This window comes from Diuraphis noxia, unplaced genomic scaffold, assembly GCF_037042655.1.
Source record: "Diuraphis noxia isolate RWA-SAM2 unplaced genomic scaffold, SU_Dnox_SAM2 contig0002, whole genome shotgun sequence".
Lineage (NCBI taxonomy): Eukaryota > Metazoa > Arthropoda > Insecta > Hemiptera > Aphididae > Diuraphis > Diuraphis noxia.
The window spans coordinates 83,639,879-83,664,515 of NW_028301712.1; the positions used below are offsets into that span (position 1 = coordinate 83,639,879).

A 24,637-nucleotide genomic window follows, 5' to 3' on the forward strand; every position below is an offset into this window, starting at 1 on the left:
TGTCTTAAGTTTCTCAAGGCGATTCACGTTCATATTATGATTTGTGTGTTAGTGCGTGTCGCGTGTGCGCGCGCGTATGGACAATATAAAATAAACATATTATATTTGTCGTGTATTATCGTTTGCATTAGTTGGAAATGTACTGTATTACAAATAAGTTCAAATGATCAATTTGTTAAAACAGTTACCAAATTCAACATTCTATAATTGATTCCAACATTAAATAGATGGTCTTTATATTGTTTTTTTTAATGCATATACCCTTCAACGGTTTTATTTAATATATTTTTTAACAATTTTTAAATCATGGAAAATTGGAAAACTGTGTCTTTGTTTGTTTGTGTATTTGCTATGGTTAGAGAAATACGCCCAATTGAGCCATTTTTTACGTCATACCTCAAAAGTATGAATTTCACATCAGACCAGGTATTTACTTTAAATTTTAATCTTATTTTTATCTTGAAAGTCTTGTTGTAAACATTTCGAGATTATAAGTCTAATAAATATTTAATTACCATATTTTAAACTTTTACAAGTAAAAATATAACTAATTCGACTAAAATGCAAATTAATTACAGGTATAAGGTAACCTGCTTATATTTAGTATATTTTTAGATATCGATTGTTGGAATATAAAAAATTAACTATTATAAAAGCAATCATTAGGAATTACTAAATTTATAGTTTAGTATAACTAGGCATGTAAATGTAATTTATAGTGATAATATTTTCCTGTATAATTTTTCCAGCGTAATGATTTTCCTGGTTTTGAATTCGTGTGTATTATTTTTCCAGATATTACTCTATATCATCCTTATTAGTACTTTCAAAAATTTACAATTCCTGAGAAAAAATTCGCTTCAAAATATATTTTCCGAAAATAAACTCTCTCGAAATTGATTTTATAGATAAGTATTTTCCAGATAATATTAATTGTCCCATCAATCTTCGCATAAATTCCTCACAAATATTACCCTGAATTTAATTGTTCCTGACGAAGATTACGCGTAACCCTACCGCCACTTGAAATCTAAACTTAATATCATTATGATATAATATTCTCATTAGATATTTACTTAAAAATATTAATCCGCATTTTATCGTAATTTTGATACAGATTAACGAAGAAATATACGCAGTGGGGACTTACTCGTGTCTAGTATTAGCTGTTGTAATATTCTTGGTTACAGATTATTTCCGTTACAAACCGTTGATAATTGCTGACGGGATTGCTGGAATTTTTACATATGCATTACTACTAGGAACACCGAGTTTATTCAGAGTTCAAGTAAGCGTCTAAACGTCTCGTGTATAGAGCTTATAACATAATATACCTCTATAGGTGCTAACCAATACTAAGAACAATGAATAATAATTTTTCAATTAAAATACCATCGCAGATGGAACAAATGTTCTTTGGATTTTTTTATTCATCAGAAGTTGCGTTCACTACGTATTTGTATGCCAAGGTCGACGACAGACAATATTATCAAAAAATCACCAGTCTGGTGAAAGCATCTATGTTATTCGGCAGATTCCTATCTGGATTAATTGCGCAAGCTGTTGTTTCAACACACTTATTGAGCGAAGTTTATCTACTATACATCAGTATATTTAGTATGTCTCATAAAATAAATACCTGTATTAATACTATCTTACGTTATTAGAACTGTTTACTTAAATTGGATGGTCAATAAGATAAAAAAAAAACTGACATTTTTTTATTACTAAACTTTCGATAAGTTCATTATAGCTTGGCAATTATTTTTAGAGTAGCAATCTATACAAAATATAAAATATATTTTAATTAACACTAAAATAATAAATATGAATTTATATTATTTTCTTGTTGGCCATATTCATAGGTATAGTTTGATAAACATATAATAATATGTTGGTGGAGTTATAGTCGATAATTCGAGTACAGATCACGTATTCTTAAAATGCAATAGAAAAACAATTTACGTGGGGTAATTAAACTATGTAGGTATATGAACTAAATTTAGTACCTAGAAAACTATAGTTTTCTTATTCTATTTCTCTGTGATTTATTAAGGTATACTTAACACCATATATATATATATATATATATATATATATATATATATATATATAAGGTGACTTTTACGTGGCAGAAATCAGTCCAGAGGTCAGAACTATTTACGAATGATGCATGGTCCACTATTGCTCCAGAGGGCGGTAAAATTAAAAAATTAAAAACGAAATCGAGGGGAATGAGCAGATTCGTATTTGTTCGCCATTCGTCTATAGAGTTTGTAATAACGTTCTCATAACTTATTGTGCAAGACTTCCACACCAAATCAGCATATGAAGCCAATTTTCCTTAAAAAAAAAAAAAAAAACTATTGAGGATGAAAGTTAATAAGAATATTCCTGATTATTTAGCTTCTTTAAAACCAGGTACCCACGTTCTTTGAAAAAATTTACTCGTTAGCTGTTGTTAATTACCTATGTACTTAATATACTTTCATAGGAATAAAAGTACATAAATATGTAAATAGTAGGTACCTACGCTGAATTGCGGAAAAAAATCCCCAGCATATTTTATATATAAAATATAATAGAAATAAAATTAATATTGGAATATTATTTTAAAAATTGATATTTTATAAAAAATTGCCTTTTACCCTATATTATATTATGTTTAAAAAATGTATGCATGTAGCATATATGTGATTATATTACCTAGTCAGCCACGAATTTATAAATAATAATAATAATAATAATAACAATCAAATATAAATTAATATGTAATATGATTATAATTTTATAATGTTATTTACCTACGACGATAGGATGCGTGGTATCTATACTATCTACTATCTTATACCGGAACTGAAACAAATAACAACTAATTGGTTGTAAAAAAATTATTCAGACCAAAACAGCTAAACGAAATTATCACTGAAAATCACTAGGTCTATAAGATAGAATAATAGAATTAGTACGTTATAACATTATTACAATAGTACAAAGTACTGCACCTTTGATTTAATATTGTGTTAATTTTTAAAATTATCCATCAATTAAGCCACTCAGTTCATAGAAGTTCACATTAAAAATTGAATTTTTTTTTGTTGAAAATTTGTGAATCTATGCCTTGTAATTTTTCGATTACCCTAATATATACTTTTGTATAATACAGGTAAAAAATAACATAAACATTCTATTTTTTGACAAATAAAATATAATATGGAAGAAATTGCACATTATTTTGAAATTTTGAACTACAAAATATAAAAATAACGATAAATTGTTTGCCTTAACAAATTAAATGAATATTATTATGTAAATCACCACAAGCATTTATGGACTGTAACTCTATCTTTAACAATTTTTGCTTAACAAATAATCTGATTTTTATATTTAATTTGCGTTTTTTTATGTAAATAATAACAAAACGAACTTTTTAAAAATAAAGTCAATACGATTTCGTGTTTAGAGATGATTTAATGACGCCTAAAGATTTAAAATGTTTTTACACTTTTATTTGATTTAAACTTTCATTAAAAATAGATAGGTACCTACTAATGATATAGGCTTAAAGTGTGCCTAATGCATAAATATTGTTATCATTAAGCTACCTATAAACTATTAACACTTACTTTGCTTCGAATAATAACAAACAATTTTTAAGTGAACTGAGCTCGACTCAGAATGGTTTTATCAGTTTTTTTTAGTACACATAATTTTTATTTCATTATTGTTTTCAAAATCATTTTTATAACAATTAAATATAACAGTTAAATTTATACTGATTTCTTTGGAAGTATTTAAATAAGGTAATTAATAGGAACCTTTTTAATACGCCTATTCCTAACTATTAATCGTATCATGGGTTTTTTTTACTACCCTTTACTCAATAGTCAATAACATTAAACCTACGACACGACGGCGGCATATAATAAATTCATAATTGGCATTCTTTAATTTTTTAAATAAATTTGGTATCTTCTGTACATGCGGATACGGATACCTACTCATACTTACATTTAAGACTAAAACGGTTAATACAGTTGTTAATACGATGTATTTTATGAATAGTATTACCAATAAAATTAATAAATAATATTAGCAATAACCTTACATTTTTTTTCAATAAATTGTCCTTTATTTTTGCATTTCTTAGCCATTAGGCCAAATATCAAAATATAATTTTAATAACCTTGATTTTTATTTGGTTTGTATAGGTACTTCATTTGTAACATTATGGTCGTTAGTCCTGCCTAATGTAGAACACAGTTTATACTTTCATAGAAATAAGGAATTATCAGTAAACAATAAACGACATCAATCTAATGAGGTTACCATTGATGATAATGTGTCTGTAAGTCATTTAGAATAAAGTTCTTGTACCTACAAAATCATGTAGTAAGAGTCATCATGAACTATACGCAGGGGCGTATTTATAAATGTCTTAAGGGGGGGCCCACAAGCAAAAAGTTCAAATGTGCGTACATGGGGCGTAGAGTTGTAAAATTTCTCATATAATAAAAATAAGTATAAAATACGGCAAATGGGGGAGGCACGGGCCCCATGTGCGCCTCCCTTAAATACGCCCCTGACTATACGATTCCTAACTTAATCGCCTTAGTCTAACACGAAAAAACAAATTGCATGATTTTTTAAATTGCTATAAAAAGTGCAAAATTAATATTTAGTATCTGCGATATTATTAAAACCCGCTGCAACAGTTGCATATTTATGTAATAACTGTTTCAATCTAAATTTATTTCGTTATTTTTTCATGCCTATCATTATAAAGTTTGAAAATTTGTTATACCATAATTAAATGATATAAATGTGTATAATATATACATTATACTATGTTGTAACGTTATTTATTATTTTTGGGAATAAGGAGAAATGCGCTGGTTTGGCAGACTCTCAAACTTAGGTATCTAGGTATGTACCTACTTTCAAATATTTTTTGGTATAAATAATGTTTTCCTTTACTTAAATCACCTATTCTTCTAGGCACCCGATAGGTAAAAACAATAAGTAATAGCTAATTAGACATAATAACTAATAAGTACCAACGTTATACCGCATCCGCATGATATACGAGTATATTAATAATAATAATACTGTTTATTACGGAATAAATTCCAATTACATTTTAAACATACAATACACATACATGTATAATAATATAATTTATATGAGTATAATATGACAAATTTGCAAAGATACTAATAAATACTATAATCAAACACGTTACAATCTAAAACGCAATGAATTTATAGAATGATGGTCCTATAACTTCAAAAGTTTCTAAAATTAAAGAAGTCAAGAAGATGATTTCTGATGACTTTCAATCGGCATATAAAAATACTTATGTAGTGAAAAAATGTTTTTGGTGGATAATTGCTGTTGTTGGTCACATCATAGTAAGTGTGTTGTACTATAATTACAATTCTTTTTACTGAATATTTTTTTTCTTATTAGGTAGCAACGTATATTCAAGTTTTATGGGAAGACGTGAACAATAATAAAAAAGAACTAATGAATGGCGCCGTTGAATCTATACACACTCTTTGTGGTATCGTAACTATGTTATCTCATTTAAATTTGTATATTATGTTAAAATAATTATAATCAAAATAAGCAATAGGTAACTGAAGATTGTATAATAGGTGCCGCGGGTGCATATGCAGTTGGTCACTTGAACTATGATTGGAAAAAATTTGGTGATGTTATATTTACAGTTGGAACCTTTGTTTTGGCTTTATTACTATTCATAATATATTGTTGCAATTCATTATGGATATTATACCTATTATACATTATGTTTGGTACTTGTTACCAAATATTGTTAACTATCACTACGTATGACACTATATTACTGGTAATTTTCAGGAATGTGCAAGTACAAACGTATTTAAATTTTAGAAAGTCATATGCCTATTTAATATTTAATCGTTACTTACCTATACTTAATGTTAGCATGATAAACAGTTAATACAATCTGTTGTATTAACCATTTATCGAATTTCAGTTTTATTCACAAGGTGATTCGCCAAGAATGTTCACCTCTTTTTTATTTAATAATAAATTTATTAAAAAATAAATTTATTAAAATTCTGATTTTCAGAATTTTGAAATATGTTTAAGACAGGTCTATATAAATTTTTGTTTTTAGCATTTATAGCATTTATAGCGGATAATTTTTTTGAAAATTATCTTCTACCTACATACTTTTGTAATTAAGGGAAGACCTTTCATGAAACATAGAAGTTTGTATCTCCGCAGTCTATACAGGAGTACAGGACACTCCTTATGAGAACGTTATACCGAATGTGTTGTCACGTCTTACAAGGCGTAATAACATAGACAATTTTACGCTCAGTGGATCACGTTTAGCTCCGCGAGTTTAAAGTTTATAGCGAATTTACCACTTATAAAAATTAAAGGTAACTTTATTATCGAAAGCTTCTCATAGGATTTTTATTATATTTTAATTTTAAAGCGAGTTATGAGTATTAAAAATGTAAATTGTTTGTATATCTTAAAATACTCATAACTCGTTTTAAAATTAAAATCCTATGAGAAGCTTTCGATAATAATGTCACCTGTAAATTTTATAAGTGGTCAATTCGCTTTACATTTTAAACTCACGGAGCTAAACGTGATCTGAGCGTAAAATTTGGTATGTTACGCAAATGTAAGGTGGAGGCCGGAGACAACACATACGAGTAAAACGTCCTCTTAAGTGCTACAAAATAATCTAAAAAATAAGTATGATCTTTAATGCCCAGTATTTTCTAGTATTTAAAACTCTTAGGTATAGATTAGATAAGTATAGGTTACTTATGATAAACTCTCACGATTAATTTTGCATTTACGTCTTAATTTTATTATCTATTTTTTTAGAAATAGGTTTTGGCTCTTGATATACCATTGTATTTATCTATGTGGCTCATGGTCTTGGACGTATTCATGTTGACCACCCTTGCTATATAATATAACATAATATTATAGCCTATTGGATAATTTTTATGACACATTTCGCAATAATTAGGTGGTTAAATGCTTAAATATATATTTTATTACTATTACTATACTTATTAATTTAAATTATTTATTATTTACGATTTTATTTAAAAAAAACATACTTACTTATATTCTTGTTTTAATAGTAAATTATGTATTCATATCAGCGGCGTAGCCAGGATTTTTTTCGGGGGGGGGGGGGGGGGGGGCTGATCAATTTTTTACACAGCGAAGCATTAAATACCATTAGCACGGTTGAAGCTATAGAAAACTAACAAAATAAAGATGACAATTTAAAATTAGTAAAATACAATTTAAGACTTTTTGAGTGAATATTGTAGACCACTGAAATCATTTTAAAATTTTATTAACATTTCGGGGGGGGGGGGGCTGCAGCCCCCCCTGGCTACGCCGCTGATTCATATGAACTTTAAACGTCTTATAGCGAATCTAGGTACTATATGATTAGTTACTAACTCAGTGTTTACTCAATAACTCAATACTCTTTAGTTATATGAAGGTAATAATACTATCTATACCTAGTTAATAGTAACATTGTAACAACCAAAAAATTATCCGTCCTTCGTAAATGTTGTTGACAAAGTTATCATCGATCAATGTTGCCGGTGTAATATACTATAAAAGTATATATTGACAATATTGTTTCTTTGGACTTGATAATTGTTAGACTATTAAGTTTAAAGGTATTATAATTTATTATTTTATTACTATTTAACAAATTATTAATATTTGTACCTGTCCTGTTTAACATTTATCACGTTTTTTAGAGGTGTTAATTATATTGAATGTAAATATAACTTTAAGTACCTATTTACTTTAACTAGGCCTTAGCTATACACATTTAGTAACAAAGTAATAAATTATACATCACGGCCCTTGCATAGTCATTTATTCAACAGTTTTTTTTTTTTTTTTAATCATAATTTGGATAATTTATATATTTATTAATTTTTCATGTATAGTAGGGAATTAAATAAAATAATTTAATGTTCACTGTCCATGATCTAAAATGTTAGGTACTTATTTAATTAGTGGTTATGTACTTTATATTATTACAAAAATTGTCAAACTTTTTAAGAGTTATCAGTTTATATTGTTCATAATATTATAATTATTATTTAAGATTTTTATGGACTAAAGAAACTAGGTAGGTAATAGATAAACCTACATATTATAATATCATAAAACATTATTGATTATAATCATTTGTGACTGTCAATGAGTTATTAGTTATTAGTGTTTTATGTTCTATTAACTCTCATCATAAAAATCTAAATACCTATACAATTTAAATTGGTTATGTTAGTTAGGTTTGTAACATTGATTAAATGTCCTATATGGCTATAATATAATAACATGTTTATCGGATCAATTTTTTAAATCAATAACTACCGTACATCTTTAAGAATGTTTTAATAAAGTAAAAACTGATAACTTGCACACTCTTTACATTTATAATATATATACTGTCGGTGTCCAAACATGTTAATCCCCGTCAATTGCTTTAATGTTATTAATTTTTTTTTAAATATGTAGGTAATATTTTAACAAACACAAAGTACTTAGCCCCTCAGCTCTCAGATGACAAGTACCTTAAATATACTACTATATTTGGTTTGTTTGGCGAAAGAAGACAAACAACGAAAATCGGTTCTTTTACGTGTTCCCATACTACACTTCCTTAGTGAAACTTGTTTTGATGGCAGAGTATTATGTACCTACCTATTTGCATGGGGATGTTTAAAATTGGCGTATTCTCTAGCTGAACAGAATATACCTATTAAATAGAATATACCAAAGTATATTATTATTATTTTTATAAGAAATATACAATCTGTATCCAAAGGCACAATAAGAATATGAGCTAATTTACAATGACATGAATGAGTTTTGGAAGAAGCCACTCAGTAGTGACATTTCCTATTGACTTTTTTTTTTTAAATGTTAACTAATTTTTAACCATTCAATTTTTAGTTGTTTAGGAAATCACAGCACTATTTTCTTTTTAGCCGTCGGTAGGATTACCATGTATTTTGTTTGATGCTAATTCACAAATTAATGGATTTGTGTGGATTATGAGACGATCATGAAAACGCTTATAGAAGTATTTTGCTTCTTCTTGGACGGTTTTTAGACAGAAATCGATATGAAGCGTGTGATTTGATATGTACCAGGGAGAGTTAGTAATTTTTCTTAAAGCAATATTTTGAAACGTTTGGATTTTTTTAAGATTAGAGATTTTAGCATTACTCCATAGTTGTATACCGTAGGCCCTTATAGATTTGAGTAGGGATTTGTACATTAGTAGTTTAGTGTTTAAATTTGTTTGTTTATTATTAATGAGAAGTGTTTAAAGCATGCATACTGCGTAGCCGGGAATTCAGCTGCAACTGTTAAGTTGTAATATAGTGTGCCCAAGTGAGATTGCGATCGAATGAGAATAATAGCACGTTTTGGTAAACATTTGACCACTTCAGCTGTGATAAAATCAAAAGATGGATATTTTTTGAGTTGGTATTTTTGAATCGTGAATTTGACGTCATTTGGTGTGGAGTGTTTCTCTAGAAGGATAAGTGGGAGTGGTGAGTCGAGGAACGTTTGGACAGTATTTACGTTTTCAGGTACAATTATGTCTGGGTGGCGTTGGGAGATTTCATAGAGATGATTTTTAAATAATTTAGCTTTCTCAAGGCCAGATTGAGGAAAACTGCTATCAGTTTTTCTTATTGGAGAGATTGTGTTGAAGTATTTGCTTGGTTGTTTTCCAAAGACTTCCATCGTTTGGCGATAGGTTGGATAAATATTTTATTTTAAAATCTCTTAAAAAATTTTGTTAAAATTATGTGACGGGGGTTAAGAGTTAAGGACACATAAAACACATAGTTTTTAATCTACTTGTATGATTATTATTTTAGCTCTGAGGTTGCAAAGCACATAAAACCCGACAGTTATGGACTAATATTTGGTTTTAATTTGTTCATGTCATTATTGATAATATCAATATTTACATTACTATTTATCCAAGGCCTTGTTTTTGTTATAGGGACAAAAAATCAGGTAAGTCATTTTATACAATAATACCTTGAGAATAGGTCAATAGGGATACATTGTGAGCATTTTATACTAAGTATTTAGTGTTTAGGTTAAAAACCTAGGTACCATTGTTTTTTCAACAATTTTTTACTGAAAATATAATCTAATTAAAAAATGCACTGTGTATTTAAGCACATAAAAACAGTTACATGCAAAAAAAACATATACTATCAAACTTAATTATAAAATATGGAAAAAAGGATGGATTATATTAAAGGTATTGATTTAAATTTAAATGTTGTGTTATTTTGTTTCAATTAAAGGATTTATAAAGTAATCAGTCTTCATTGAAGGCTATCAATCTACTGACAACTATTTATATAATTGGATAAATCTTAAATACTGTACAGAGTTCTCAATGTATAATATTATTTGTCATACCAATTGAAACTATAAAGCATTTTATTATTATGTCTTTTTTTTTAGATATTAACTGTTTCTCTGATGTTTACTTTGATGTCTGCATTACTATTTGTCACGGCTGTTAGAAAATGGAAAAAATAAATTCATGAATACTGTGAACCATTGAAGAATGCTTTAACCAAAGACAAGGTTTATATATTTATAAAGAATAAGAATGATGCTTGTATGAACTAAAGACAGTGATTCCTACATAACTAATTTGCTCACATAACACAATTGCATGAAATGGCCATAATACATGATAATTATACCATTTTAAAAATGATTTTGTTGAGAATTATGTATTTTTTTGTTGAATAAAAGAATCGTCTTTTGAATTTTGTATAAAATTCATTGAAAAATATTTTAAGCAAGCATACTTATTATAAGTAAACTGAGTTTTATTCAAAATGGTTTTTGGTACGTCATTAACTGTTTTAGTATAGTATTTAATATTTATTTTATTTTAATATACAAGCTTGTCTGCGTGTGTAGTTGTGTAATTGACTTTTATCTGTATTACCTAGGTAATATCATATAAATATATAGAAATTCTAACATTAATTAAATAACAATTTCAGTGCATTCAATTTGTTTATCTTTCAAACATTCAAACCTAAGCATAACATAACAAATTTGAGTACAATCGAGCCAATCTTATGTAGTTAGCTTTAATTTTAGGGATGTAAATTTATTTTATTGAATAAAACCAAGGCACATGGCTATAGTTGATTTATTTATTTAGTATTTTATAAACATAATATTAGGAACAAAAGAAAAAATTAACCTTCAGAGTGTCTTAAAATTAGTAATTGAAATGTTTTAACTTTTGACTTTAGAAAATGTATTTTTTAATTTTAATACTTAAAATATTACTGTTAATAGAGAATAGTTATGAAAATAGAACTTAGTTATATTGAAATTTTGTTCATATATCTGAAATTTTAATACTTTAATAATCAGTCATTCGGCGTCTTGGTTTCTTTATCCTGAAAAATAAATTAATATTAATCAGAGAAAAGAAAATATTTCTTACTTATGCCAATAATATTAAACTCAAAACTAAAATACCTTTTTGGTCCTTTTACAAAGCACCAATCTACACTAATTTGTTGTCCCAAAATATCTGTATTATTCAGTCCTTCACGTGCTCGAAACGCTTCTTTATACGATTCATATTCGACTAAAGCATAACCCTTCAAAAAGGAAATTTAAGTATTGATGAACTATAAGCTTAATAATTTTATTTAGAAATTACTTTTAAAAAACCAGTTCTACGGTCCAAATTTAAATGCAAGTTTTTAATTTTTCCAAACTCTGCAAATTTATCATGCAAATCATCTTCTTGGGCTTCTTCATGTAAAGAAGAAATAAACAATATCCAGCCTTCAACAGCTGTGAAGGAATTTGAATAATATTAATAACAAATCAATAATTTATAATTTGTGTAAAATTACATCTTTGTGGTCCAGGTCCATCATCATCAGCTTGATCGACAGAATCAAATTCCATGGCTTCATCTTTGATATTATCTCTTTTAGATTTTTCTTCAAAACCACGTCCTTTTCTTCTTCTAGCTTTTTCTTTAAGCTTAGAAACTCCCTCTAAAAATAATAATTTTAGTCGCATTTTAATTTTTAAACTACCTATAGAAATTAGTTCAAATATAGTTTATAAACAGGAGTATAGTTGCCCAATTGGGATAGATAACTTTAGAGGTATTGGTGTATTATAAATAAGGTAATGGTAACACTATCATTAAACATTTTAAATAATTATATCATAACCGATATCCTTAAAAAATACTTTGATCAAAGTTTAGTTGTGTATAATAATTTAATACTTTTTATAGAAATATATTGATAAAAATAAGATTGTATTTAGAATCAGTTTGGATTAACACTGAAAAAAAATACCTGGACATTTGTAAAAGTAATTAGATGAACTAATTACATAAGCTATACTCTTATGTTTAAATCATAAGCTTCAGATAAATAATATGAAACGGACCGATTTAGGAAAAGCTAGATTTAAGAACAATTGTTCAATGGTTATACTGTAAACGCTATGGACTTATGAATATTATTGAACATTAATACATCATTTCCTCAAAGTTTTTATTACAATATTACCGTCATCTTCTTCCACAAAGTCTTCAGCGTTTAAGTCTAAAACGTCAGCCATTATAAAACGTAGTACGTACCCACAACTAATAAATTTCACTTAAATATTTTACTTCAATTTAGCGTGTTTTCGTAAAGTCATTAGTTTCCTACGTCAAACAAAAACAAAATATAAATTACAATTTACAAACGTTACTCGCTAATGCTGTGAGCCTGTGAATTATGATAGTTGTTTAATGATTAAAGATGGTGATTACCACGATTTTGTGTTGATTACCAACTATAGATTTCTAACTTTACTTTGATAAGACTTGAAGTTACCATCCGCCATTTAAAAAGAGGCCAATGGGTCTTATCACGCCTGTTTAATATTGATGATAAATAAATTTATTTTGGCGCCAAAAACGTGGATTTGAAAATTATGGTTTATTTTCAAAATGCATTAGCAACGTCCTCTACTATGTTCAAGAATGTGATAGCTCTTGGGATCCATCTGACTTATTTTCAAGAACTCTTAAAATAGAAATAATAACAAATCACATAACAAGAACATACCTTAATATACGGTTTCATGCTTACAGTAAAATTTTAGGGGATAAAGGAATTGGATGGTTGAAAGGTCTTTTTAATAAGGTCTTAATATATGGGAAAATGCCAGAAAATATTATTTAAAGGAAAAGGAGACATAGAAGAATGTAGGAATTATAGAAGAATAAAGCTTATGAGTCAGTCATAATATGAAGATTTGGGAAAAGATTGTAGAGAAGAGAATAACAAATAAAACATCAATATCAGAAAATCAGTTTGGGTTTATACCAGTAAAATCGACAATGGAGCCGTAATTTTGTGTAAGATTATTAGTAGAGAAGTGAAGGGAAAAGAATAAAAAAAGATATTATGATGATTGATGACTGCATGTTATTTGGGCTGGTACCGAATTCGGAAATCCGTCCCTGACCCCCTATGGTTCCAAAACTGAAGTCTGCATTTCGTTCCGGGGACGATTCAACATGTCCAAATCCGTCCTATAATTATGTTAGTAACTATTCTAAGGTGTAATATTTAAAAATCCGACAAACAGCCTTACCCATGTCTAATTATTTTTAGTGAAGTGAAATAAAAATAAAAATAATAATTTTTTAGATTTTTTGAAATACGTTGGTAAAAACTTAGACAAAACCTAACACACAAACCGGTGTCAAGTTACGGTCTACGGCTTATGACTATAAATGTAACACATATACTTGAGGATGCGCCACCTGTATGTATAACGGACCACCCACGGGACGGAATTCGGAAATTTCCGTCCTAAAAAAAATACTATGTATTTAGGTAGTAAATTTAGTCAGTAACTTGCATCACCTTCTGGGGACGGCTATCACTAACATTGATAGTTCATTAACTTAAGTCTTAACTTAATATAACATAACATATTAACATACGTACATTTAGCGGCCCTCTCATGGCTCATATGGTTGAATTCCATGAGTTCACAGTGGAGTGGGAAAATATGTTCAACGGTTATAATTATTTTAATTTTATTAATAGTAATTTTGTATTAATATTTATTTGTTAAATTTTTTAAACTTTTACATTTGTAAGACGGAGACATCACATGCGGGTGTAGGCCGTGTAGGGCATAACCAAGGTTAATATAAATATTTATATTATTATTATTATTATATTATAATATTTAAATTAATTAATTAACCTTGGGCGTACCGTCCTCTTAATCTAAAATTAGAAAATTCGTTATATATATAATATATATGTCCAAGTGTTATTATATTAAGAGGACGCCACACCCGTATGTGTTGTCTCCGTCTTACAAATGTATAACATAGCAAAATAGGTTTAGCGCGGGACAACTTTTCTCCCTCAATATTTATAATGGAATTTTCAAAATTTCACAACGCATAGGTAAGAATTTTATCTGTGTCATAGCGTCGTTGTTTTTTTGATAGCACAAACCAGTAATTTTTAGTAATTTAATGAAAAAATAAAAAATAAATGTACTTTCTTAAGCTTATAACTTATGTTATCAAAAAATATTATTATAATAATAAAATAAAATATTATTATTAGTATCACCATTAGGCATTAATTGGTGACGTGTATTCATGGTCTCATGGATCGGCAAAGAAAAATGTTGGCTATGCTGGAAAGTGAAAATTGCATTGTCATGCCACAGCCTACAACTAAATAACGTTTAACATTTTTATCCATGGTCTACACTGTCTGCACTTCCAACTTCCAATCACCATCAATCATTCCATATCAATGGTTATCTGTGTAACCTACTCAACTGGCTACTATTGGAATTTTTATTTTTTTGTACGCATTACCCAATAGAGTGCTATACGCATACGCAATACGCATTTACGCAGTAGAGAAATTGTGATGTCGAGCACGTCATTTGTGTTACACTGTCTTTTCAGTTTTCAGAGTTTCCAAAGTTCAAACTGAAGTCTGAAAGTATCATTAGACGTCAATAATTGGTCAATGCGTACGTCTTAATCAGTACATCGGCATTGAATATTAAAATTTTAGATTTAGAGTTGTTTTTCTCATTTTCTGTTAATAGAAAGGTATACTGAGTATACTCTGAGCGAAGTCACTTGAATTTTATCATCTTATTCAAAGCACCGTAAGAAGACGTATTGAGCTGCTTTTTTGTTTACGTTACACTGACACATAGTATCGGTTTGTGATTTTAACATAATACCACAGATTATATAATCTGTAATAATACCGTTCTTGTTTTATTCATCGATCCGACGCTCCTTGTACACCGTTTTTTAGACTTTGATTTCGGTACAGTGCAGTGTTCACTTGTATTCGTTCGAGTGTTATAATGAATCCTGATCAACCAAATACTGGAACTCCTGGTATTATAAACAAATATATTATTTTTCAAGTATTGCATAATTTTGTATAATTTTGCTTTTCAGGTGCCCCAGGAAAAAAAAATCAAAAAAAAGGTAAAAAACAAATTACAATTACTTGATATATATTTATTCTAAAGTATAAATTTGAATGACTCATTGATTCATTAATTATGATCAACAAAATGTCTGTAAATCTGGGCACACATGACCCATTTACTCTGTGAGCATGATAATTGAGTAATCACCTATATATTTTGAACTTACGATCATGTCATTTATACACAACTATGTATGTATTCTGTTAAATTCCTATGACTTTTTGTTGTCAACCAATCTGAAGCCACAAGTGACTGAGTAAAAATAATCATTATACTCTATGATTAAAATGTATTCCATACGACTCATACATATAGAGTACAACAATTGATGAATATTTATTTGAAGAGAACACAAATTGTGTGCGATTGGCTTAATAATTTTCATTATAAATTTCTGATAACAAATAAACATTTGCAATAAAATGGTGGACAAGTGGGTATTGCACTGTTGTAAAGTAGGTGTTGAGTGGGTCACTGTAATGGATTTTTTAAATTTGAATTTAATGCTTTATCGCTATTCATTTAAAATTAAAGTAAGTGGTCTGTTAGCTCATATCAAGTTTATTTGATGTTTGAAGTACTTAGATCAATCCTTTGTAAATTATGTGAACAATTTTAGAACTGTCGGAATGCAAATCGAGGTAATTGTCCATGTTTGAATTTAAATCATAGAAGAAAAAAACGTGCTTTTGTATCAAATCATTTTTATGAACTGTTAATGCTGATAAATATTGTATGCAATATTCCAGCAAACTTTTAGTATCAATATTCTAACTTCAGTCACTCATATATTTTTTTTGGATTTATGCTCATTTTTTTTCATTACTCTTAGAAAAACTTATCTAGAACTTTGTATTAATTTTTAAAGGTTTTTGACAAAACAAAAACTTAATTATCAACAATATTTGAAATAATATACAAAAATGTCTCATGCCCATAAAAAGCTCAAAAAGAGTAATATATTTCAAACATTTTATAATGTACCAATAGAAAATAATTCCATGTTATTCAAATGCCTATAAAAAAAATTGGTTGTCCAAAACCTTTTTAAATTCAATACAAGGTTTATGATAAGTTTTAATTATCGTAGTAAAAAAAATTAATCACAATTTTTTTTTTTAAGCATTTTAAGTTCAAATGCTTACGAAACATGTCAAAATCGCCAAAATTTGCATAGAATTATGGAATTGAAAATTCATAAAATTGTTTTGATTTATACGTAAGATTTAAAAACCCAACACTTGGTTCTCCATAATTTTATTCCAAATAACTGTAAAAATAAACTGGGCTGAAATCATTCTTAAAAATTAATTACTTAAATAAAAAAAAAAAAAATACGCTATAATTTAAATATAGGTGATATAATATATCCTAGACTGACAAATCATCTCCGTTCAGAATCGTTTTTCTTATACAATAATACCTGTCATTGCATGCAAGTTTAACACATACATTATAGTGACCTACTCTCCATCTCTACTATACAGCAGAGTGATACCTACTTGCCCACTTTTTATAAAATATGTTAATGAAATAAATTTTTTATGGTTAAAACAATAAAAAATAACCCGTGTTTCTCCATAATTTTTTGTTATAATTTTTAGCTATTTGGTATTTTAAATATTAAATATATGTAGGTAAAACTTTTTTATTAGCATTTAAAGTACAATTGTCAATAATTTTCTAATTAAATGTTACATTTTTATTGTTATGGATTAAATTTTTTTTCTTTATTAGCTTTCAGTTTAACTATTACAGCTCAACAATTAGGTATAATATTGACTAACATTTTGATATAATGTTATAAATATCTCAGCTAATTCATACTGTTCAAAAAAATGTATAAACTGTTTTTTGTAATTGAACATTTAAGCTCAAATTTGGGCTAAATTGGATGTTTAAATGAAGAAAAATAATTTTAGTCATTTTGTTGTAATTTAAAAAAAAGTTTATGATACTTGAAACTTTCAACACATATCAATATATTTTTATATTTTATACACTCAATGACTTTAATACCATTATAATTAAAATGTATGTCATAAAACATTCTTAGTAATATAGGTTGACACATGACTAAATAGATAGGTATGATCACATCTTTACTGATACGCACATTCCCCTTCAGACTCAGTCTATTACTCAGCTCTCGGCTTCTCATTGGCTATCCATATTATCAAATTGTTCGACAGTATTCCACTTGACCTTTTTACTTCCACTGAGGCAATTTAAAAAGCAGCAAACCGACATGTTTCAATGTTTGTATTAAATTAATAAGTCAATTAAATTAATTAATATTAGCAAAGAAATTGTCAAATTGAATTAATAAGATGTAAACATTGTAGTATCGTAGTGATATCTTGTAATAATTTCATATTATAAAATATTGGCGCCAAAATTATAACGGCAAATGAAATAACGAGAACTACAGTAGGCGTGGTGCGCTAGAATGAACGAGAACTAGTACTGATGTGATCATACCTATCTATTGAATCATGGGTTGACAGATCATCAAAATTATTTTTCCTACTTTCCATATTAATTAATTTAAAAATAAACAGTATTGGAAATAATTAATTTTAGGTAGATTATATTAATTAAATATCATTGGTATGAAAAAATCTTTAAGCTTAATTGAGTTTATTAGTTCAAGAATTAAGGATTTTACTTATCGTTATCACATATTAACTGCCTAATCTATTACTCTTATAATCCATATTACAATTTATTTAATCTACCTCGATAATTTAACAATACATTACATATTTTGTTTTTAATAAATTCCCATTTTAGGTAGTTTAACTTTGAAGGCGTTCTGAAAATATATAGGTTGTCCCGCGAGGATTTTCCCATTGCGATATCTCTTGAAATAATGGAGATATTGAAATTCTGATTTTTTTATAAGAATCATATGGGTAAGGTATACAATTATTTGATATTTTAATGTTTTGGTAAAAAATATATTTATTTATTTAATTATTTCCAAAAAATTGACTATAACCATTTTGTAGTTTATTTATCTGAAAATATTGACTTCATAATTTTTTATTTTTATTAATTTCCTGATTTTTAATTTTTTAATTTTTTATTTTCAAGAAATAATATTGCAAATTATTTAACATTATTGTGCTATCAAACCAAACATGTAACTAACCCACTGCAGGCATTCTCGTGAACAGGCAATCTCTGAACATTTTCAATGTGCCTAGTTGTAATCAAATTTAATTTCTTCAAAACTAGAAAAAATATTAAATATCGAGAAATTAATGAAAATAAAATTTTGAAACATCAATATTTTCAGAAAAATTAACTACAAAATGGTTATAGTCAATTTTTGGAAATAATTAAATAAAAAAATATATTTTTTAACTTTTATAGGTATTAAGACATTAAAATAAATGAAAAAATGAAAAAATTGTAGTTCTTATCCCTGTGAGTATTATTATAAAACCAGAATTTTGATATCTCCATTATTTTGTGAGATATCACTATGGGTAAATCCTCGCCGGACACCTGTATACCTACCCTCCTACCTATTATATTTATTTGTTGATAGGCTTTGTTTTTATATTTTAAAAAATGAACATAATTATAATATATTCATTTTGTGCATTCTTTATTTTAAAAGGTACGCAAAAAGATAATTCAAATATTAATGTTGGACGAACTCAAAGACCATCGAATTCAGGTAGTTTATTTAATTGTTGTAATTTATCATTCATAAGATTTATGTGTAAACATTTTTAAGTATTGTAATTTTTATTTTTTTATACTGTATATATATTTGGAGACATAAATTTAAATGATATTTCTATATTCCATATTGTAATTATAATATCCAGGTTAATATGAAAGTCTTAAGTTTTAATACTAAATTTATAGTTTTCAAGATATTGTTAAATCATTTTTGTAAAACTATTTAGTTTCTTTGTTTGATAAAATTTTATTAGAATTAAATGTTCTTAGTTATCTAAAAAGTATTCTCTTCAAATTGATATTTAAACTTAATATTAATGTAGAAATTACAATTTTAATTTTGCTCGGTCAAATTATTCAAAATCCTCATTAAATAGTCACAGTCTTTTGAGTATACTGCCTGTACTCCCTTATGCACTTGTGATTACTTTTCTATTATTTGGCTTAATATTTATTTAATCATCTTATTTTAATGCATGATCACAATTTCAGATAACAGTAAATATTTTAGCCGGATAAACTAGTATTAAAACTAGTTTTGTTGGGTATTGAAATACACATTTTGTAAAGTATTCAAATTTTTAACACTTGATGTGCAATACAGTATGTATTCTTTTTAATGGTTACACCTATTTTTAGCACATAATTGGATTGATCATATTTGCTGATGTTGTTTTTACCTGATAATACTGGACCCAAATTCAAAATTTAAGAACAATCATCACTCAAATTTTAGAAAAAATATATCAACTATTTTTTTTTTAAAGTTATTGTATTTTATTTCATTAAATTGTATAGTATTTTGACACAAAAATCATCTCTTCCTTTTGGACAACTATGTTTTTTTTTTTATATAATTCTTGGACATTGAGTTATGAATTAAAATGATAAATATTTATATACTACATTTTTTGAATGTGGTATTTTTTTTCAACTGCTTCAATAATAATAATAATATTCACTACTACAATACTACTACAAATATTAATAATTATGGCTTGGAATGTAATGCTCGTTAAAAGTACTAAATATGCAAATTATGCTATTAATAAAGTTATTTTATCTGGTAATCCACTTATTTTATCAAAAATCAAATAATTTTACAAGGCTATTTACAATTAAGTCCAGAGTTATTATTCTTAGAACAATTAAATTGGGTATAACCATATGAAATACCTATTTCTGGAGCAATATGTCTTAAGTCATGCTAATGGCTGTATGACTAATATCTGTACTTCTTTGTCATCAAACATAATTTGCTTTACACTTTTATTAGTTTTATTGGATATTGTTATTTTGTCTACAAGGATTTGATCCTTATTAGAGTCATAGAATATAATTTTACAAAAATTAAAAACATAGTTGCGCTAAAGGTAGTAAACATTTTGTATTAAAATGTTATAAAATTGAATGAGAAAAGATAAAATTTATTGAACAAAACTTAAAAATTGGTTGGATACACGTAAATCAATCATTTAAAAAAAAAACCTTTTTTTAAAATTTGAGTGATAGTTATTGTATTTTAATCTGTAGTGATGACAGTCATTTAGTCAATTTTAAATTTATGGACCAATTTATGTGCTAAAAATGGTGCTAGTTCGGTATGCGCTCTACATACGTCGTTTTTATTTTATTATTTTCTGGATGAGCTCTAAACGTCGTTTTTATTTTATTATTGGCTTTGGCTTTCATTCATGTTCTGGATGTCTTTTAGCATGGCGATTAAAAGGTCCGGCCTGTCTTGACGGTAAAGTCGCCAGAAATAGTGGTCAAGATTGAACTACAAATGATTCAAAGAAACACCCCTCATTTTCTTTAATAATTTAATTTTTGCGTCCAACCATGACTTCTCAAAACATTGAGGTGTGGTTTCCTGTATTTTCATCGACATATGACATTTGGTGATTTACCGTCTTGTGTACAAAACCATGGCTTGTGAGACTCCTATATGAAGCCCATTCATCAGAATGAATAGTAATAAATAGTAGGTAATAGAATTTAAGGCAAAGATAAGATAATAAAGTCCAAAGAAAAATCCAACACATCATGTATAAAAACGTAGATAACGCATGACCAACCTAGTGTAAAACGGCAAAACCGGTAGAGCGCATACCAAACTAGCACCCTTAAAATTGGTGTCAGATACAATTCAATGAAAATTACATTATGTATTGTGCATGCGTGCGCCAAGTGATAAAAATTTGAATATTTCACAATGTGTATTTCAATACCAAAAAAATCCATCACAAGGTCATATATGGTCAAAAAAATTAATATTACCTAAAATAGTAATCACACTGTACCTGTATAAAATATCCTAAATAATTAAATGAACAGGACATAATGACTTTCCACAAATGTCTCAAAATAAACAAGATACTAAACAGGAGTTTACAAAAAAACAAAACAAGCCAAAGCAACACCAAATCCAGAAACAAAACCAACCAACTGAGTGTAAACCACAAGGTAAGGCTCATGAATATTATCAGAAATAATCTGAAGAAAGTATAAAGTACAAGACACGTGAACATTTCAAAAGTCTGGTACTCTGAATTGTTGATTTCCTGTTGTCTATAGTCCATCATAATGATGATAAATTAATAACAAATATTATACAGGATGATTTTTTTAGCATGCTCAACCCCCCTTTTTCCCCTTGATAGTACATTTATTCAAATTATGATTCTTAGAATTTTCAAGTTTACTTAAAAACCATATTTTAAAACTTCTGATATTTTTTTCTCTACTTAAGGAATATGCTGTGGCGTACTAACTTATATTTTTCAAGAGAGAATCCCACCCGTTTTTTTATTGAAAATTATTAAGCGGATAATTTTTTTGAATATTTTAATGTATTTAAATCAAAATTCTAATTTGTAGATTCTGAGTTGGTAAAATGTTTATTCTAAAAATAACCATACTTAAAAATGGTTTTATAAAAATAAAAATGATATGTTAGGTATATTATTGATGTAATATTTATTATACTTGTATAATTTTTACAAATTATTTATATGGATAAACCATTAGTAATTGCTAAGTTTTTAAATCATCTTAGCTTCCCATGTACTTAGCCCATTACCATAGACATATTATCCTTAAGGGTCGGGCCACACATAGCGGTCGAGCCGCAGCGGTTCAACCGCCAGATTACCGTTCACATATGCGCAGTCGAACCGCGTGCGGTTATACCAAAGTATTGGGTGATTGAAAAATTATTATATTTTAAAACTTAATAATTAATAGTACCATATACTACAGTTGACATGCTCGTACTGAAAAATTAATTATATCTAAGTAGTAAGTATATTATCTTTATTATGTGAGGCATTTTTAAATTTTATTATATTATTACATACTTACTTTACATACAAACATAATTCTATACGCTGTTCCAAAAAAAAATACACCAGATTTTCATATATTTTGTAATAGATTTGATAAAAAAATTAAAATTATATTTTAAAGCATCAGTTTTTTTTACAAATAAAAAAACAGTGTAATTTTAGATTATGAAAGTTACTAGAAACCTTAGGCCCCACTATCGGAATTTTTTTTTTTAAAGCAAATGATCTTTGAAAAAATGAACCGCGGTTATGAACCACGACTATGTGTGAACGGACTAATTCAAAACGATGTGTTTTAATCATTTGGGCAGTCGAACCGCACGCGGGTCAACTGCAACATGTTGCAGTCGAAAAATCGACCACAGCAATTTCCGCGGCTGAACCGCATAAGTGTGAACGCGTATCGGGCGGTTGCATTTAAAATAAAACAATTTAAATTTGTTGAGTTGTTGAACCGCTGCAGCTCGACCGCTATGTGTGGCCCAACCCTAAAACACAGTTACATAACTCAAAAACTACTAGCTTAAATTTTTATTTAGATATATCAAAATTCTCAAAATAAAAATCTGAACCTGCTTATAAAAAAAAAGTAGGTTTCTTTTTGAAAAACTGAAGTTAGTTTTTTCACAAGATCATTCTTAAGTGGTACAAAAAATGTCAATGATTCAAATAATGGTGTTTATATAAATCCAAATTTTAATACGAGTATATGCATAAATTAACTATAAAAATAAGATGATTGTGCTTAAAAAATCATCCTATAAAGTTGATATATATTTTTTTAATATTATTAAGCTCGTTATTAAGTATCTTTTAAAATTATAAATGTTGAAGGTACATGTAAATAGTTATATTACATTCTATAAAAGTAGGTATTTTAAATTCATTTATACAATAATAATACTATAAGAAATAGATAACAAAACAAAATATAAGATAGAAATCTTAAGCAGGTTACTATTATAGTATTTATGATCATATTATGATTATGTATTATTAGTGTGATTATTGATTTTTAGTAATTTGATAAATATCTATAGGACCTAGTAATATTGACTATAGTACATTTTTCCTGGGAACCAGTGCCGTAGAACCTACCATAGAAAATATTGATTATCTTTATATAATATATAATATAAAATAACACGAGTAATTTACTGAATAGGACAAAATGACATTCCACAAATGTCTCAAAATAAACAAGATACTAAACAGGAGTTTACAAAAAAACAAAACAAGCCAAAGCAACACCAAATCCAGAAACAAAGCCAACCAACAGAGTGTAAACCACCAGGTAAGGCTCATGAATATTATCAGAAATAATCTGAAGAAAGTATAAAGTTCAAGATACGTGAACATTTCAAAAGTCTGGTACTCTGAATTGTTAATTTCCAGTTGTCTATAGTCCACCATAATGATAATAAATTAATAACAAATATTATATAGGATGATTTTTGATGCTCAACCCCCTTTTTACCCTTTGATAGTACATTTATTCAAATTCTGATTTTTAGAATTTTTAAGTTTACTTAAAGACCATATTTTAAAACTTCTGATATTTTTTGTTTTACTTAAAGAATATGCTGTGGCGTACTAACTTATATTTTTCAAATGAGAATCCCACCCATTTTTTTATTGAAAATTATTTATCGGATAATTTTTTTGAATATCTTAATGTATTTAAATCAAAATTCTTATGTGTAAATTCTGAGTTGGTAAAATTTTTGTACCAAAAATAACCTTTAAATATGGTTTTATAAAAATAAAAACTATATGCTATGTTAGATGCAGTATTTATTATACTTTGATCATTTTTACAAATTTTGCAAATCCTTAAGATTATTATTGATTTAGTGTTTATGATCATATGATATATTAGTGTGATTATTGAATTTTAATAATTTGATAAATATCTATAGAACCTAGTCATATAGAGTCTATAGTGGATGCGATTA

The 24,637-nt window shown here is 27.3% G+C and overlaps 3 protein-coding genes across 8 annotated transcripts in view; 2 read left to right on the plus strand and 1 right to left on the minus strand.

Moving 5' to 3' along the window:
• The first annotated feature begins 57 nt into the window (after positions 1-57).
• Positions 58-10,868, plus strand: LOC107167694 (folate transporter 1-like). 2 transcript variants are annotated; one of them, XM_015516859.2, is made up of 9 exons: positions 58-426; positions 1,118-1,288; positions 1,401-1,617; positions 4,212-4,348; positions 5,268-5,411; positions 5,470-5,563; positions 5,658-5,850; positions 9,951-10,092; positions 10,555-10,868. In XM_015516859.2, the coding sequence occupies exons 1-9, from the start codon at positions 307-309 to the stop codon at positions 10,630-10,632; spliced, it is 1,296 nt and encodes a 431-aa protein (XP_015372345.1). In that variant the 5' UTR covers positions 58-306; the 3' UTR covers positions 10,633-10,868. The 2 variants fall into 2 exon arrangements, with proteins under 2 accessions (XP_015372345.1, XP_089075298.1); XM_089219172.1 differs by lacking the exon at positions 58-426 and having other exon boundaries at positions 1,150-1,288; positions 1,343-1,617.
• Positions 10,869-11,249: 381 nt separating this feature from the next.
• On the minus strand, positions 11,250-12,891 carry LOC107167695 (RNA-binding protein 8A-like). The gene is made up of 5 exons (XM_015516860.2): positions 12,663-12,891; positions 11,988-12,134; positions 11,789-11,925; positions 11,602-11,726; positions 11,250-11,519 (listed from the first exon to the last, which is right to left on the minus strand). The coding sequence occupies exons 1-5, from the start codon at positions 12,712-12,714 to the stop codon at positions 11,483-11,485; spliced, it is 498 nt and encodes a 165-aa protein (XP_015372346.2). The 5' UTR covers positions 12,715-12,891; the 3' UTR covers positions 11,250-11,482.
• Positions 12,892-14,999: 2,108 nt separating this feature from the next.
• Positions 15,000-24,637, plus strand: part of AGO2 (Argonaute 2) — a 29,058-nt gene continuing 19,420 nt past the window's right edge. Inside the window, exons 1-7 of one of the 5 annotated variants that reach the window (XM_089219167.1) lie at positions 15,001-15,159; positions 15,238-15,356; positions 15,456-15,541; positions 15,605-15,634; positions 19,268-19,327; positions 21,673-21,801; positions 23,848-23,976. In XM_089219167.1, the coding sequence (XP_089075293.1) occupies positions 15,508-15,541; positions 15,605-15,634; positions 19,268-19,327; positions 21,673-21,801; positions 23,848-23,976 (382 nt within the window). In that variant the 5' untranslated portion in view covers positions 15,001-15,159; positions 15,238-15,356; positions 15,456-15,507. Of the gene's footprint in view, positions 15,542-15,604; positions 15,635-18,535; positions 18,555-19,267; positions 19,328-21,672; positions 21,802-23,847; positions 23,977-24,637 lie in introns of those variants that run through there. The other 4 variants (XM_089219169.1, XM_089219168.1, XM_089219170.1 and 1 more) reach the window with 4 other exon arrangements.